This window comes from Bactrocera oleae, chromosome 3 (assembly GCF_042242935.1).
Source record: "Bactrocera oleae isolate idBacOlea1 chromosome 3, idBacOlea1, whole genome shotgun sequence".
Lineage (NCBI taxonomy): Eukaryota > Metazoa > Arthropoda > Insecta > Diptera > Tephritidae > Bactrocera > Bactrocera oleae.
Genome location: NC_091537.1, coordinates 26,685,915 through 26,704,501, shown reverse-complemented (window position 1 = coordinate 26,704,501; position 18,587 = coordinate 26,685,915). Strand labels below are relative to the sequence as shown.

The 18,587-nt window shown below is 32.3% G+C and overlaps 2 protein-coding genes across 2 annotated transcripts in view; one reads left to right on the top strand and one right to left on the bottom strand.

The window, feature by feature from the left end:
• The first annotated feature begins 1,462 nt into the window (after positions 1–1,462).
• osi (electron transfer flavoprotein regulatory factor orsai) lies at positions 1,463–2,326 on the top strand. Its single transcript, XM_014247833.3, has 2 exons — positions 1,463–1,867; positions 1,943–2,326. The coding sequence occupies exons 1-2, from the start codon at positions 1,823–1,825 to the stop codon at positions 2,150–2,152; spliced, it is 255 nt and encodes an 84-aa protein (XP_014103308.1). The 5' UTR covers positions 1,463–1,822; the 3' UTR covers positions 2,153–2,326.
• Positions 2,327–3,176: 850 nt separating this feature from the next.
• The window catches only part of LOC106627647 (carbohydrate sulfotransferase 11), a 17,316-nt gene continuing 1,905 nt past the window's right edge, over positions 3,177–18,587 (bottom strand). Inside the window, exons 2-3 of the mRNA XM_014247830.3 lie at positions 3,792–4,257; positions 3,177–3,720 (exon numbers count right to left, since the gene is read on the bottom strand). Coding sequence (XP_014103305.1) covers positions 3,491–3,720; positions 3,792–4,257 — 696 coding nt within the window. The 3' untranslated portion in view covers positions 3,177–3,490. The remainder of the gene's footprint in view (positions 3,721–3,791; positions 4,258–18,587) is intronic.

The window sequence follows — 18,587 nt, the reverse complement described above, 5'->3', positions numbered from 1 at the left end:
CCTCTGGCCATTTGCTGAAGTAGTCGATGGCTACCAAAACATGTCTGTTTGCTAATTTACTAATAGGAAATGGACCAGCTACATCCATGGTTACTCGTTCAAACTCGCACCTAAATTGTACTGCTTCATCTGACCATGACTCATGGACCGCGGCCCTTTAGTAGCAATGCACTCGACGCAATTGGCGATCCACTCCGTAACTGATTGACGACAACCAACCCAATAAAATCTTTGTTTTAATTTCTCCAAGGTTTTAGTGACACCCTTGTGTCCTCCACTTGGACCGTTGTGCAGCTCGTTGAGAACTTCAGGAATTCTTACTTTTGGAACAATCATCAGAGCTCGTGAACTTTGCCCATCTGGCAACTACGAATTCGCTGTCTAGTTGATTCTGGCAGTTTATCGTCAATTCTGATTTGTTCTGGTACTCGTGTTCGCCACAATATGTTGAATATTGTGAAATTCCACCACACTCTTATCGATAACTTCTTATCGAAATTGGTCATAAGACTTATTGAAACATATTGCTGCCACGTATTTTATTTATAGTTAAAAATGTAGAAATGTGCCCAATTGCGCTGGCGGTGTAGTGGAAGTAAAAAAAGGGTCGGCTTTAGTATACCGTCCCAGGCTTTCGGGGATAAAATGGGTATGGGATAGAGGAGATCCTCCAGATCAAGAATATATATAGATATAGCCGCGGGAAACTTATAGTTTTCGAGATATTTACGTTTAAAGTTGAAAACTTCAACTATATATAGTACAGATTCTTGCGGTTTAAAATGAATTATACGCTTATTTTTCACCTTTATATCCCCTAACACTTGACTAATTCGTTTTTATAATTTTTTTTTATATTAGATGCTGCAAAAATAGCTTTATTTCAATATTTAAATCATTCTTCAATTTTATTAATTTTGACACACCAGTGTTGCCATACATATATATTTTGTAAACGAAGAAAAATAAAATAAACAGAGAGATTATACCCTAGATACCGGAAACAACGCAAAAATAATTTCTGCGCGTAAAAATCTTGGTACACCTCGGTGTTGGACCGACCAGTGTTATTTTTTTGAAGCCGCCAACGCAAAAAGGAGTTCTGCGCGAAAAATATTTTGATACACCCTGGTGTTGGACCAACCGTAATAGTATATTTCTCTAGGTTTTGGATTCCTGTATTTGGGGTATTATATGTTTTAATTTCTTTCCATTCAAATCCAAAAGATGTCGATAAGGTAACACTGGTTATTTGACATTTTGCAACCCTTTTGTTATTGTCAGAATTAATAGAATTTAACAATAATTTAATTATTGAATTAAACTATTTTTGCACTATATAATATAAAAAAATGTGTACAAACGAATTAGTGAAGTGTTAGTGGATATAAAAGTGGAAAATATAAGTATATAATTCATTTGAAATCGAAAAAATGCGTACTTTAAATAGTTGAAATTTTCAACTTTAAACGTAAATATCTCGAAAACTATAATTATTAAATTAAATATTAATTAAATTAATATTCTTGATCTGGAGGATCTCCTCTATCCACCCATACCCATTTTATCCCCGAAAGCCTGGGACGGTATACTAAAGTTTTCCCCAAAAAAATTTATACATGATGAAATAAATAAAGATTAATTAATTACTAAAAAATAAGTTAACAATAACTCTAAATACTTTTATTACATTGGTTTAAGATGTGGCAACACTGATTTCTAATCGCTCTACTTGGTAGAAATTAATCAATCCTTCGATATATTTTTGTGAAACAATCTAAATAATAAAATTTTTGTAAGAAGCGGCAATTCCTTATTGGTAATGTCATCGGAGATAAGATCGAAAGTAATTGGACTCTATAAGCATGTAAATAATGAGTTTTTATTATCTTTTGTGGATCACAGTCATTTATTTGTTAATGTGTAAACATTTCTTGTGCAGCTGCAGTACTTGGGCAGGGAGTACCCTGGCCCGAATGGACCACAAAAGTTCCGACAACAAATACGCGATGCTTTTCTCAAGCATAAAGATGAGACGGATCCAAAAAAGATTATGGCTCTAGTAGCACATGGACGTTACGTAGCCAAGGAAGTGGAGGCGCTCTATTCCTTAAAGAAATATAGAGCATTGAAACAGCGATACTATGACTAATCGAATATACCCAAGAATAGACGATGAAATTGATACAATAACTAAGTCTGAAATGTTTTTTGTTTGTTAATGTAACGTAATGTGTTATCAAAAAATAGGATGTTGAACATCGTAAAATAAAAATTAATTTTTCGCCATATATTCAGTATTGGAAAACCTATTAATAAATGTTAATACTCGTGTAGATTCATAGATATCTGACAATATGCGAATGTTTACTGCTAGTAACATATAGTTTATGCCCACCACCTTATTTGTCAATGTCAAAATCTTTCTTAAAAGCCTAGGCCAAAATTTAAAGTTCTTGCTAATATATATATATGTACATATGAAGTACTTGTATATATATACCATTTTGAACTGGCTTAAACGAGGATAATTTTGCAGGAAATAAATTGCAATTGATAATACCTTACATATTTTCATATGTATGTAAGGGATGCTACATATTTAGCCAGTTATCATTTTCGATAATTACTGATAACTTTTACTCTTAAATCTAGGTATATAAAACTGATTATTTATTTGTGAACAATATATGTACTATTGGAAAATTATATTTTTCGAGGTTTCTTAATTTGTTTCAAGTTGAATTTTACAGTTAATCCGAAGTTTATTAAGCTAGTAGCTGTGTGATCTAGAAGCATATTCCGGACAAAAGGGAACGTAGTATATATATATGTATGTACATACCATCGGCTTTTGAGGTGACCAGATTTTGCTAAAATGTAGATGAATCCGAGCGTTTGCTTCATGTTGTTAAAACATATTTACTTCACCACGTCCATAAGCAACCTTAAATCGTTCCAGACCCCCTTGCATTATGCATAACCTTATTGAAATCTCAAACTTTCTGCGCTTATTAAAAACTCCTGCCTAAGAAATCAGGGTACCGAGAACTGCTAATGTAAACTGTTTCGCAGTCTAACGGAAAATGTCCAATACCGTTTTCCATAGGGTTCACTGTTAATCAAAATCATTCAAGCAACATAATTTTCAAATTAAAATAGGACACTAAAATCAGTAATTTTGTTATTAATATCTTTTTATAGATGTGTCATCAATATGGTCAGTTTTGAACAATAAGCAAAACCTACGAATTCTTTCAGATGAAATTTACATATATGTACATATTTATTTATACACATAATTTCTAAACTTAACTAAAACAACCACTAAAATCGTAAACGTTATTGCAAAATGCATTCATTCATCATCACAAGTATTAAAAATAAAGCGTCATTGTTGAATAACTGTTTTTTCACATGGTGAAAAATCCATCTGAGTAACTGATATTGAAATACCATATATGTACATATACGAAGAACGTATACTGAGTCATCCAAACTCAAAACCTAGTACATCTTCCAAGCCATATTCAAAGAATCGAAAATCTTCCATATAAATCTCATAAAGCCGTCGTATTGCATTTATGGGTAACGGATCGAAGTACGAACGCAAATGTGCACGGGTTCTGGATGGCTTGTGACCAGTGGGGAATGTCAGATTGTCTGCACCAGCTAAGTACAATGCAAGAGAAGAATCATCTAACAGCGTTTCATATTTGCCTATAAAATAAAGAAAATGTTAATTTACAATTTATATGTACATATTGTGTTATAACTTTAAAAATGCTCACCTATTACATTGTACTTCATTACACATGGATTGCATAGATTCGCGATAGGTTCCCAATGCTCATTATACGACTGATTAGTGCGGCTCACATCTGGCGTAAGCAAGTATTGCACAAACTCGGCAAAGCTGACATCGTCGCCATTCTCCAGTGAGTGATTGTTAGCGCCGGCACGAAAAGCCTTTATTATCTGCCGGCCAACACGCGACTGAAAATAGCGTGCGCTCGGCGCATCACCCTCCAACTTGTTGCGATACGCGGATAGCAAACGTTCTAATGGATGCCGCACCAATATGAATCGTGTATACTCGGAGAGCACCTGAGCGCGCTCCTCATGGCTGAGCGAATTGAGCTTCTGGAACATGCCCACTGAATGCGCCAGAGAACCAGGTATTTGTAACGGATCCGTGCCATTCTGCCAATTTCCAGTGAGGATCATTAATACACGTTTCCAATTTGTACATGCCACCTGTACAAAATATATTGAAGAAATGGTTAATTATTGTGTAGGTGAGAGTGAGATTAAATATTTGATTTATGTGTGATTTATTACTGTCAAAGTCGGTACATTTAATTGTAGTACGATAGAATTTAATTAAGTAACCACATTTCCGAACAAACGATGCTCTTTCAATATAGTCTATGGCTGTGAATGACGATGACATTCGTTACGCGCGTTTTTTAAAATATGCAAAATTAAAGGTATTTTTTGAATCTTTCTGAGACATTATCTTTATATTTTTTCCGTAAGACCCTTCTACAGAGTATTAGAAAACTACAAAAAGAAACAACAGCCAAATCGGTCTAGCCGTTCTCAAGTTATGGCGTAACAACGGGAAACGGGTCTCATTTTTATATATTATATATAGATTTCATATTAAATGGTTATAGATAAATGGATGATATTGATAAGTTAAAAATAATAATTTGATATTGTTTAATGATTTGCCATGTGTTTATGCAAGTAGTTCGATACAATGTATATTTGTTATATGCACATGTGAATGAAAAAAATGTGTTCTTCATGAATCATGCATTTTTCACCGAATAAAAGGTGTCCACTATCGGGTTGTTTATCATAGATGAGGTAAGAAAAGTAGGTGTATTTGTCTTTTCTAGTAATTTTGATGTCATCATTTCTCACCAATTTGTAGCAACATTTACATAACTAAGTAGATATGGTATATACAGATAAATTAATGTGTGTGCATATTTGTTTACCCTATTTAAACACTATAAAGCATTTTGCATGTTCATATCCGTTTCGTCAACGTTGCATCTTTGCGTCATTTCTGTTAATTGCAGCGCCACATTTTTATTCCAGTTTTTAAAAAAGCTTTCACCTTCACGTAGTGCAGTTTATCTCCGTGAAATACATATACATACATATGTATGTATAAGTATGTACATACTGCGTATAAACACAGTGCACCATCTGATCTACCTATCAGATCGCACTGCTATAATCACATTGCTGCATATTTGCGCACGCGCAGCTTGTTCATGTCTAGCTGCTGCTATGCATTTATTACACATCAATTTCTTATCTTGTTTTTTGCCTTGAAATTTTCACTTATCATTTGGAATTGAATGGAACGTGGCATATTGAAAAAATATTTATACACATTCATACTTATTCATGATCTACATATGTAATTATGTTCAATTATTAAAACTTGTTATGACAAGGCTTCAAATCTTGCAATATTTTTGTGCTGCCAAAAATGGATCTATTGTACTATTTACAATCTAGCATTAAAAATATTTAAATTTTTTGGCTTAAAGTACATTATAGGTCCTAAATAAATAATAAATAACTACTCTTAGGGCCCTGGACTAGACAGTTACTTAATTGGCTACAACAAATAATAATCGTCTCAATACTTTATTAAAAACATAAAAAAATGCCTTTTTTTAGTTTACTCTCAACATTCCACCTTTGAATGCACGAAACTATTTTCTATAACGCTTTACAAGCTATTAACGGTTGCACCGAAGCTATAATATAATACACGTCACAAATAAAACAATTTCCATACAAGAACTTGATTTTGATCGGTAAATTTGTATGGCAACTATATGCTATAGAGATCCGATCCGAACAATGTGTTCGCAGATTGTACCGTTGCCTGGAACAACAATCCATGCTAAGATTCATGATATCTTGTCAAATTAAAAAGTTTTCCATACAAGGACTTTTATAGTTTAGATCGCTTAGTTTGTACCTTATCATATTATGTGTGGGGTCTCTTTTTGCATTTTCTAAGAAAACTTAATGTATAGATGTTTTATAACATCAGAAAGTAGGGATTTTTATAATAATAAGGAAGGAAGCCTTTTTAAAACAGTCTGAAATTTTTACATGAGATTTTTATATTATCGCAACCTGTTGCTACAGAGTATAATAGTTTTGTTCACCTAACGGTTGTTTGTATCTCCTAAAACTAATCGAGTTAGATATAGGGTTATATATATATATAAATGATTAGGATGAAGAGACGAGTTGAAATCCGGGTGTTTGTCTGGCCGTCCGTCTGTCCAAGCTGTAACTTGAGTAAAAATTGAGATATCTTTATAAAACTTGGTAGACATGTTTCTTGGTACCGTAAGACGGTTGGTATTGCAGATGGGCGTAATTGGACCACTGCCACGCCCACAAAACGACATTAATCAAAAACAAATAAATTGTCATAACTAAGCTCCACAAGAAGATACAAGACTGTTGTATACTGTTGGTATACAGCATCACATTAGGCAGGGGCATTTGCAGTTTAAAATCTTTTTTAAAGTGGACGTGGTCTCGCCCCCTGATATGTTTAATTTGCATATCTGCTTATGCGTTAAAGCTATAACAACAAAATTCACTGGGAACAAATATTTTTAGCTTCCCTATCGGCAGTGTGAAAACGGATGACAACCCCGCCCACTACTCATATAACGGTACTCTGAAAAACTACTAAAAGCGCGATAAATCAAGCCCTAAACACGGCAGAGACATTAAATTTTATTTCTAGGATGGTATGAGATGACTTTATGGGAACCGCGTTCAAAATTAGACAGTGAGCGTGGTACCGCCCACTTTGAGGTGAAAACCCATATCTTGGGATCTGTCCAACTGATTTGAACCAAATTCGGTACATAACATTCTTCTCATATTTTTATGTTATAGTGCGAAAATAGGCGAAATCGAATTACAACCACGCCTATTTCCCATATAACACCATTTTAAATTCCATCTGATTTTTTCACTTTCCAGTATGCAAATCAAGCAAAAATGATTGTATCGGGGTAAAACGAATAATGCGTTAAAAGTATGCCACCTTGTGACCAAAAATTCTAAATCGAACCAAAACTGTTCAAGTCCCTAGATACTGAATATGTGGAGACCAGTGCCTATAGTTGACTTTTTACCGAAAATATCGGTCAATGTATATCTTACACATAATTGAAATTCATACAATAAAATAAATAAATGAAACTCTCGATAATAGAATGTATTTGTGTCAAAAATGGGTTGAATTCGCTCAATACTTCCTTTAATATACAATTGTGTCAACATCTAAAGTAATTTCCCGGGCGTGGATCCTTGCACGTTGCGAGAGTATAAAATGTTCGGTTACACCCGAACTTAGAACTTCCCTACTTGTTTCTTTAATTTTTATTTTATCTTTCTTTTCCGATGAGTTTCATCCAGCTAAGATTTTTTTGTTTTCAAAAATTATTTACACTGGCCTAATTGTGTCCTCCCCAACATCACACGTACTCACAAAGGCCCAGCACTCTGACTGATTCCCTTGCTGGGCGCTATTGAGATGATGTAATCCCTATCCAGATATACAAGTATGTATCCAAGGGCATTAAGCCTGCTTTCACAGATTGCTGCGCAATCTAGAATCAGATGGTCAGGAGTTGCCGGCTCCATGTCTCAAAACCAGCAGTTTGAACAAGAGGCTGTAGTACCCATATTGGTCAGGTGCTTCTGGACCCTACCCCGCTTGTTAGTAAAGGATATATTTTTAACTCCCTGCAGCGAGAATTAAGAACAATTACAAATACATTTACTTATGTACATACATATGTATATTCAGAATACTTGTTAAGCAATTTATAATAATTTTTAATTTTGTTTATTATGTAAACCATTTACAGCCCAAAGGCCTGAACTATTTATCACTTATTAATGTTCAAAAATACTACTATACTTATATATGGCAATGCGAATGATTTTAAAAATGATTTATGCATACTAATAAATGTGGTATTTCCGCGGTCAATTGGCAATGAATTCTTGCCTGCTAAATCTCATGTCAAACTTGATTAGCAAAATATGTGAAAATAAATCTTTCCCGTGAATTTAGCGTATTATCTTATGGTAAATCCATTTTTATTAGGCAAATGACTTACTCAAATCTTAATACATTATAAATTAAACGCTTTAAGTGAAAAGCCACTTTTGTTTCAAAAATTGATTAGTGCTTTATATTATGTTAAGAAACTATTAATGGTTTGCATACACACTAATAAAAGATTCGATAAGATAACATAGTATGTAGGTATGTATATCGGTAGTACAAGTATTAAAATGTCTTGTGCAGTAGGTACTTAATAATCGGAAAAGAACTTCAAACAAATACTCGTATATACCTACATATCTGAACTATTAATTGCATGCAAATCTATCTAATATCTACATATGTATGTATGTACGTTTATGTGATAAATTATAATAAATTTAGATAATAATTCAATACGTAGTATGTTACAATGCGGTTTTTAGGATCCCGTCAAAAATACTACTTTAATAATTTTTCACTTCCTGAATGTTTACGTGTATGAAATGAATGAATGAATTTTGAATTTAGCATATGGTAATTTATTTATTATTTTTTTGGGTAGTAGCTAAATTCCTATAATTGAATAAATATAATAAAAATCCGCATACAAATCATTACAACTCAGCACGTTGGCTTTTGACACAACAAAAACGCTTCATCGGGCGGCAATTCTTCAATTGATTTACGACTGGACGTCGTTTCTAATGCGCACATGATCTATACACAATTTTTACCGATCGTTGATCGATGCATGCCATAAGTGAATTTTAACATGTACATCTGACTACAGTGGTGATAAAGTAAATAACACATGTACCTAATATTATAGATATATAAAAATATAAATGTTTGTCTGTATGTCCTCTATAGAATCTTATAATAAGCATTTGACTGTTTTTTTTTTGTTTTTTTTAATTGCTTTGTCACTGAAAATTTATTCGCTCAACTTACACTAAAACTTATACAGTTCAATTTAGTATTTCGAAAAAAAAATAAAATCAATAAAATTACTCAAAATGTAGTGTGTAATGTCATACAAATATAAAATGAATGAAAACTCTCGATCAAATTTTAGAAAACTATATGAATTGAAGAAACAGCTCTTTAAAATGGCAGTATAGGAGTATTAAAGCCAAGTTATTTGGTTGTTCAATATATGAAATGAATAAATTCAAAGGATATCAATTAGAACTAATACTAAATACGCATATGAGATTTTTATTCAACATTATTTTTATATATATGGATATCAAAAAAAAAAAATAATACTTTAAAAGTAATGCTTCTGCAGTGTTCCATCTGGGTTAGAATTAAATGAAATCGTGGATACATATGAACATCATGAATTGATTATTCAAAGGCATTCTCATAGAAAAAGCACTTCTAAAACTCCCTCAAGAATAAAAGGGTATTAACATCAGATGAGTTGGGAGGAAATGATGACTTGCAATTTCGTCATCTGTCTCGCCTATGAAAAAAAAGGAATATTCATAGAAGCCATTAGCTGGTTAATATTTTTATTCAAATTAATACCTCGCATAAAAAAATTGTAAGAACTTCTTAAGTTTCTCCAGCGACATTATTTTCATGCAATTTAAGAAGCTGTTATGCTAGTGCTGCTATTTTTTAAGCAAATATACAATGTATTACAAAAATACATTATAGTTTATACTTTAATTTCTTTGATGAATCTGATGATGAATGCTCGGGTCGCATTAGTTTCTTACATACCCGAAAAAACAAAAATATTAACACATACATTAATAAATATGTACATATTTACATATGTATGTCCGAGCAAGGGCAATGGCGAGATTTGTTATACTCAGGTGACACGTGGAGATTTACGACTGCCTGCAAAACATATAGCGGAAAATGTGGAGAAGAACTTACAAGTATATTGTATAAGAATGTACAAACACATGTATTTGTATGATGCGAACTGTTTATTGTTGAAATTTTATAAAACGTACAACATCTATAAATCTAGGCAAACCAAAATCCATATTAAAAATTTCGTTGCAACAGTGCAACAATAAATACTAACTCATGAATTAGAAACTTTAAGCAAGGCTATTAAATACATAACTGCTGTTGAAGCTTGAAATTTGAACACAAAGAGATGGTCCCAAAATATTTAACCATTTTCGAATGAGAAAGTAGTATCGAAAATTCCAATAAGCATGAAATTTTATGAATTTAACATTGTTATAATTTTTATAAATTCAACATGAAATAAACCTTAAATTTGGAACACCTACGATTTTAATATTTGTACATATACTAAATACAATCTCGAGTATTTTAGAGCATAAACAATTTTTTTTTATTCACTGACCTTCGCACTAGACAAACACGGAATTTGAATTTCTTAATATTTAAAAACTGAAACCTTAGTGCACTAATGTACAGTTATGTTCATAGTAATAGCAGTGCAAGTTGAGATATGCTTCACTGAAAAAATGAATTTATTTGCAATAGCAATTTTAATTATAATTGTGATTTCAAATAAACATAACGATATGGAAAATCACTGTAATTTTAGATTTGGTTAAAGTTGGCGTAATTCTATTTATGAGCCCATTTTAGCTGATCGCTCTGTTTGAATTTTTCATAAACATAGCAGTGCTGTCCTTAATTTTATTATTTGTCAAAATTAATATATGGTATATCTCGGGCTTAAAGGATATCACACTGTTAAAACAACTAAATTAAAATTTTTGAAAACAAAAATGTTCTTTCAAAGCTCTTGGCCGAAGGAACCATATATTAAATTAAAAAAAATTAAAAATTTTAAAGAAAAACAGCAAAGATATACAAAAAATAATAGGTGCTCGACGAAAGCAGTGTAAAGTTGTCTAAAATTTAGAAATAAACTAAGGAAAGCCCGAAAGAATAGGCAGACAAATAAACTGTCCGCAAAATCATTGAATGAATTAGTTTGAATGCACCCAAATATAAGCTCTTAGAAAGTTAAGTATGACTTCAACCGAAAGGTGAGTACAGGGACATTCCAAAGAAATGTGTTAGATCCCATTTTTAAACCCAGCAACTCAAACAAATTTACCAATTTTAAATATGTGACGCTACAAAAAGAGATTTGTTTTTGCCATATAATATGTCCGTACCATATAAAGTGCCAAAATAGCGACATATTTCATGAACAGATGAAGGTAAAGTGGTACTATTTAGTATAAAATGTGGTCAGCAATAAGCTCTAATCATTAAAACTGATCTAATATATCTCAGTATTTTATTTAATTTTTTGACGCAGCTTTTCAAACAGTGATGGATGACCTATATATAGAATTTAAGGCATTATGCCAGCGCAAATAGTTGCAGCTAATAGAGTAGGTATGCTTCAGTATATTAGGGGAAAAATTTCGCATGAATTGGTCTTTTAACAAAACGAATGAGTCGAAGCATACTAGGAGGTCTGCAAAGTATTATGTTAAAGGCAACAATATTGACGAACGGGTGTGGCAAAACTAACTTCATGACTTGAACACCGTCGATAATGTGGGAGAAGATATCATGTAATATGTTTCAGGAAAAATATGGACAAATAGAAACTTCTTATGGAATGTATAGCAATAATCTGTCAGGATAATAGGTGCATGGGATTAATGGACGCCATGCTGCGAGGATGTGCAAAACAATGACTAAATATTAGTTGAATTATTATACTATTTAAATTAATAATTGAAATTTTTGGTTTTTTAATGAATTCTGAGGCTTTTGTAGTTTCACTGCTCTTTTTATGAACACACATTTCACCTACCATTAATATATTTAAACTTTGTCGAAAGTACGTAAAGAAATATAAGGTAATTTATATATACAAGGTGCTTTCCAAAGTAAACAGTAAAAAAATAACAAAGTAAACTCTATATGTCGACTAGTGCGTTAGAATCTGCTATGCTTTATCGACTTCCAGTAGAAATTTCATGATTTGAAGTGAAGAATTTCATCTATTGGAAGTGAAGTTATTGCGTTTTAAGTGTCAGTATGTTTTTGTCATCGGTGCGAAAATGAGCTTCGAACAAAGATTTAAATTTTGTTTTAAAATTGGTAAAACTTTTACCGAAATGTTTTAATTGATGCATCAAGTTTATGGCGATGATTGCTTATCCCGTAGCAGAGTGCACGAGTGGTTTCAACGTTTTCAAAGTGGTCGTGAGGACATAAATGAGAAATGAGCCGAAACCCAAAAAATCGCGCTTGGAGAAGTCAAATGTGAAGACAATGCTGATTTGTTTTTATGATTCCAGGGTATTGTCCACAAAGAATTTGTTCCACCCGACCAAAACGTTAATGCGGTATTCTACCTTGGAGTTTTGAAGCGTTTGGTGCGCCGTATTCGACGTGTTCGGCCCGAATATCGCGAAGATGGAAGTTGGCGTTTGTTGCACGATAATGCGCCGTCTCATCGATCTACGCTTGTGGCCGATTATTTGACCAAAAGTCACATTTTAACAATCAACCACTCCCTGTATTCACCTTATATGGCACCGTGCGACTTCTACCTTTTCGGAAAAATGCATTTGCCGATGAAACGAAAGCGTTATGCAGACGTGGAGGCCATTCAAAAGGCTTGCACCGTCTTTTTTTTTAAAGTCCTGTTTACTTTGGAAAGCACCTTGTATAGCGACATGTGCTGGTATTCGCCAATATACTAGTATCTAAAAACAAGTTTTTTTAGAAAACCTACCACTTTTTCTCATTCCTATATAAGCACTGCAATTTTTATGAACATAACTGTACTTATACATTTTAGTGCCTACAGTATAATCAGCTGCCTATTACGTAGCCTCAATATTTTAACACTTTACACGAACTATTGTGGCCGCTAAATCTGTTGCGCAAGGAAATAGACGAGCTCATAATCGCTATAATTTTTAACATTTCCATTAATGTTGTGGCTGTAATTAAATTGACATAATTACTTGGCACTTACTATACACTGCCAGGAAAAAACAAATTATACTGGTTCACTAAGGCTTACTACTTTATGAAAAAAATTTTAGATTGGTTTGAGAGTTTTCCAATTGTTTTCTTCCTGTAAAAACATTGAGTGCGAATCACAAGTCAAGCAACAAAACAACTAATAACCTTTGAATCCAAATGTTATTAAGTGAAAAAACTTAACTATTGCGAATGATCCGCGGAAAAATTACTATTATTTTCTAACTATAATTAGAATAAAATCAGCTTAGATTGGGGAAATGTTAGGCAAATGCTGGGTATGTGCATTCCGTCAATCAGTTACTTAACGCGAATTACTATGCAGATCTTCAATGTCACTAGTTCGAAATAAATGAAAATTCAGGGTAATAATACCAAGTTTGACGATATGTGTGTGCTGAAGAACTGCATTGAATTACATTTTTATTATTATTTATTTTAGTTAAAAAGAAAACCATTTTTGTATGTACATATTAAATATTTATATATGTATGTTTCAAACGCTTTACAGATTTTTTTGCAGAAAGAAATAAATATATAAGTAAAGAAAATATAAATATTATTTTACGACTTAATTTATCGTTATTTATATAGGGCAAAACATAAAAATAAAACAAAAAATGTCATAATTATTGAATTTATGGAAAAAATTAAGATATTTTAAGAGGATTTACAAAACACCCAAATTCGTCTTTATTCCGTCGATAATGTGATATAAATCTGTAAAATAAGCATGTATACAAACAAACAAGTAAATTCAAGCCAAATTTCACTTGCAATTCCCCTGGTGCCTCAAGTGGATTACTGTGATCTCTTAATTTCATCCTTTTAATTTTTTCGTTGTTTTTTTTTCAATAAAATAAAAGCCAAAATAGCGCAACTCATTATAAACTTTAGTAGATTTATTCAGTAGTTTAAATTTATCAAACGGTTCCTAATTTATTCATTAGCAAGTTTTGTCACATTAGTAAACAGCTGATTCGAATATTGGTTTTGCATATGTTCGAAAAGACGAAAATCCAATCAGATTCTGTGACACCATTGAAAATCAGATTTGGTTTGCAATTCTGACAACTACGCAAATCTGTCTTGGATTCCACAACACCCCTAATTCCCTGATTGTCATGAAACTTTGTACATGTATTCCTTGAATTGAAGGACGAGTTCATAGATAGGCGTAATCGGACCACAGCCACGCCCAAAAAAACGTCATTAATTGAAAACTATAAATTAGCATAACTAAGCCGCAATGTATATATCTCCTAAACCATTTAAGCTATATGACCCAATTCTGCACATTTCGACAGCTCTTACGACAGCGAGAAAGTAGGTGAAATCGGATCATAACCATGTCTACTCCCTATATAACGGTTTTGTTAAAAACTACTAAAAGTGCGATAAATCAATAACTAAATGCGTCAGAGACATTAATTTTACATCCAAGATGGCACAAGAGGGCTATATAGAAGCAGGTGTCAAAATTGGATGATGGAAGTGTCATCGCCCACATTTAGGCGAAACCACATATCTCTTAGTACTTGGGATAGGCGAAATCGGATAAAAACAAAGCCTACTTTCCATATAACACAATTTTAAATTCTATCTTATTCTTTGACTTTCCATTATACAAGTCAAGCTCTAATGAATATAGTGAAATAAAAGCTTGCAAAAAGAGTGCCTACAAATTAAGCCGTTTCAAATCGAAAAATTGTCAAAATCGGGTGAAAACTTGCCCTAGCCCCCATATAAATAGTATTAGGATTTTCAAACATCCGGTTGACTGTACTCTGTATATTTTGGTGATGGTATGTGAGGTAGCTGAATGAAACTTAGAGAGAATTTTTCCCGTTAGCAATATGTAGTAATGCCAAAAATAGATCAAATCGGGTCTATAAATGATTTTTGTTATATTGTGAGTTATTTATTTATAAAATTGCTTGAGAATATGTTCTGAAGTATACCTTAACAATGTCAAAGGTTAATGCAACAAACCCAGACCATTATATGCTCTCAATATACCCTGTATAATGTGTGACATTTTAATGAAATTAAGTGACCAGGTTTTCTTAAAAATTATACATATAATTATATTAATGATTTAGCGCAGAATATGTTAGAATTTGGTGTAAACCTTGGCATAAACCTCATATCCCTAATACCGTTTTCCGCATCGTGTCAAAAGCCTATGACCTTCAAAATAAGTTAATATAATACCACATTTGATTGGAATGTATTCACGATTTCGTCGAACAATGAAGTTGAACCATTTCACCATTAAAAACTGTTTTTCGAAAACTCGTTTTCAAAAAAGTGTGAGTGAAATCTCTGACTTCTATGCAGAGGACGATATTACCATATTGACGTTATCGGTGTTGATAAAGCTTTTAGCATTCGGACGACTTTTTGTTACTCGACGAAATTGTTAACACAGTAGACAATAATATTGTTGTAGAGAAACCTATGACCTAAATGAAGTATGTGTCCAGGATGCCGGTCAAATTAAATCATGTGCTGAAGCACTAGAACAACTTCGCCGCATTAAAAAATTAGTTAGTGACGACGTTACTGGAAACTGTTTAATAGCACAGAATCAAGGATTTTTCAAAACTACGGTATGAGAATTTTTGAAAAATCAAGCATAAATCAAGCATAGTATGTACACAAACGAATTTTTATAGCTATGATACATCTCAAGAAATATGTAAATTAAATTACCAAGAAATATAATTTATTTAAGTGTATATATATTTTAGTAAAATTTTTATTTGTCCACTCCTATAAGTGGACACCACTCATAAGCGGACAAAAAATGGGGAACCGTCAGTGTCCGGATGTGGGAGGTTTCACTGTATATTATTGTATATCCATCTAAAACTATAAACCACTGTTAGAACAAATTCATACTCGACAATAGTCCTCAGGTTAAATAATTTTCAAAGTTGAGTTAAAAGCCTTCAACAATTTAGTTGTATGTCTAACAAGGGACATTATGCTCTTCGATAGTTTGAAATTTAAGTTATTAAAAAAATTTCACGTTTGAATAAAGACACCAACAAACTATCGGTCAGAAAACTAACCAACTAACTGAAAGTAACTCAGTATGACAGCTATGAATTTTAAAAGGAATGTAATAACTATGTATGGAGGCTTGTTAAGTGCTTAATAGAGCATAAATAGTCTGTTACTTCGAGAACTTGAGAGAAGCATTAAACCAAGCATTAGTTTCGGCCATTCCTATTCTCTTATTCTTTTTATTGGTATACTATTTGGCTTTTTATGTCTAAATATGACCTCTGAAGGGAATATAAACTTCAACATTTTTAAAGTGGTCGTGAGGACATAAATGAAAAATGAGCCGAAACCAAAAAAATCGCGCCTGGAGAAGTCAAAAGTGAAGACAATGCTGATTTGTTTTTATGATTCCATGGGTATTGTCCACAAAAAATTTGTTCCACCCGGCTTTTGAACCATTTGGTGCGCCGTATTCGACGTGTTCGCGTATCGCGAAGATGGAAGTTGGTGTTTGTTGCACGATAATGCGCCGTCTCATCGATCGACGCTTTTGGCCGATTATTTGTATAAAAATTACATTTTAACAATCAACCACTCCCCGTATTTACCTTATATGGCACCGTGCGACTTCTACCTTTTCGGAAAAATGCATTTGCCGATAAAAGGAAAGCGTTATGCAGACGTGAAGGCCATTCAAAAGGCTTGCACCGGCATACTGGCGGCTATACCGAGCAACGAGCGAAAACACTTGTTCGACATGCTTTTGGACCTATTTGGAACTATTTTCAATATTTTAAAGTTTTAAAAATGTGTTTTCTTCTCTTCATTTGTAAAGAAAGACATTATAAGTTAAAGCAATTTCTAAACATAACCTAAAAATAAGGATTTTAGATTTAAAAATGAATATCTTATTTAATTTTCGTGTTAGAAAACCACACGGATACTTTTTACTTCAAGTTATATGAATTAACTAGAAACAAATAGTTCTCGTTATGCTTTCATAAATGTACTTTCAAATTAGTTGTATGAATATAATTTGATATCAGTAGTTAGAACAAAAACCAAAATGCAATCACACTCATATAGTTTGTTCTAATCAACATAGACACATTGAACTTTAAACTTTCCAGCTAGAAATACAAACACATATTCATGTAGGTATAGATACGTCGTACGTGAATGTATTTGTGTATTTATAATAAATATCATGTAAGCTCTAATCGCTGTAATTCAATGTTCAGTAATGGCTGAATAAATAACTTTTAATACATGCTAGTTTTAATTATAGGTTTGAACGAATAAATTAAAAGTTAATTAAAAACTAAATAAATTATAAAAGTAAGTTGTTTACCTATATACATACATGCAAACATTTATTTTAAAATTGTTTGTGTACAAGTGCATAATTTTATAAACAATAAGTTTCTAAGTAAATATAGTATATACCATATTATGTAGCTGCACATAGGTGTATTACTTGTACATACGACAGCCACTTAAGATATATTAATGGCACTAATTTAAATATTAACCTTTTAACTTTTAAAAATACATACGAATTTTATTTGATTTATTTAACCTACACTTCGAGTTTATTTTTATTGAAAAAAGCCACTCCTCAAAAAAAAGTATCTATAATTGTAGTTGTTGGGACTTTCGAAACCCAGACAACTTACTACCAACTGCCAGTAACGCACACAATTCACTTGCCTTCACTGTCTTTGCATAACTTTTATTGCATTAAATATATACATAATAACAATACAAACCACAACAATTCTGCATATTAGGCAGTTGAATTGGACAATATTATTTATGAGACAGAGGGGGTGCAGAAAAGCTCTTTGCTATTGTTCGAACAAAATTTTTTCAAAAATATAGATACCAATCCTCAAAAGCAAAACAAATATCATACATATACAATATAAATACTAAATATCTTGTGGCGCTTAAAGAAAGAAATCATTTTATATGAAAATATGGAATATATACTATTTACAGATGCTTGCATTGTTATAATTTAGATAATAGTATGTATGAACATGTAATATATCTGTACTCATATTAATTATTCTCTTTTTTCGAAACTCATATTTTGCTTACTTCATCGTCTTTCGGTGTAATTAGATACTCAGTAACAAATGTAAATTTTAAATGTGTGCAAATTGTTATTTTGCATACAAGTGCATTATCGCACATACATTTAATCGGCATTTTGAAACATTTTAGGCTTCGAATATCAAAATAATTCGTGCCCTTATTTTGTATATACAAGCAGTTAATATTGGCTTTCCAATGTTAATGACATGGTACAAATTTCACAATAATGATACCGATAAAACCCACATATGTAAATTTGGATATATCCACATAAAAAATTATTCGAAAAAAATCTATTTTCTACTCACTGAAATTAAGAACCTCGTTCAAAACTACATGTTTAAATTTTAAACTTTTACTTACTGACCTCATTTCGCTGACTTGTAGC

Coding starts and splice junctions, on each gene's coding strand:
- osi (XM_014247833.3), top strand. CDS start 1,823: ATGTCATCGGAGATAAGATCGAAAGTAATTGGACTCTATAAGCAT. Junction 1,868..1,942: donor TAATTGGACTCTATAAGCAT/GTAAATAATGAG, acceptor TTTCTTGTGCAG/CTGCAGTACTTGGGCAGGGA.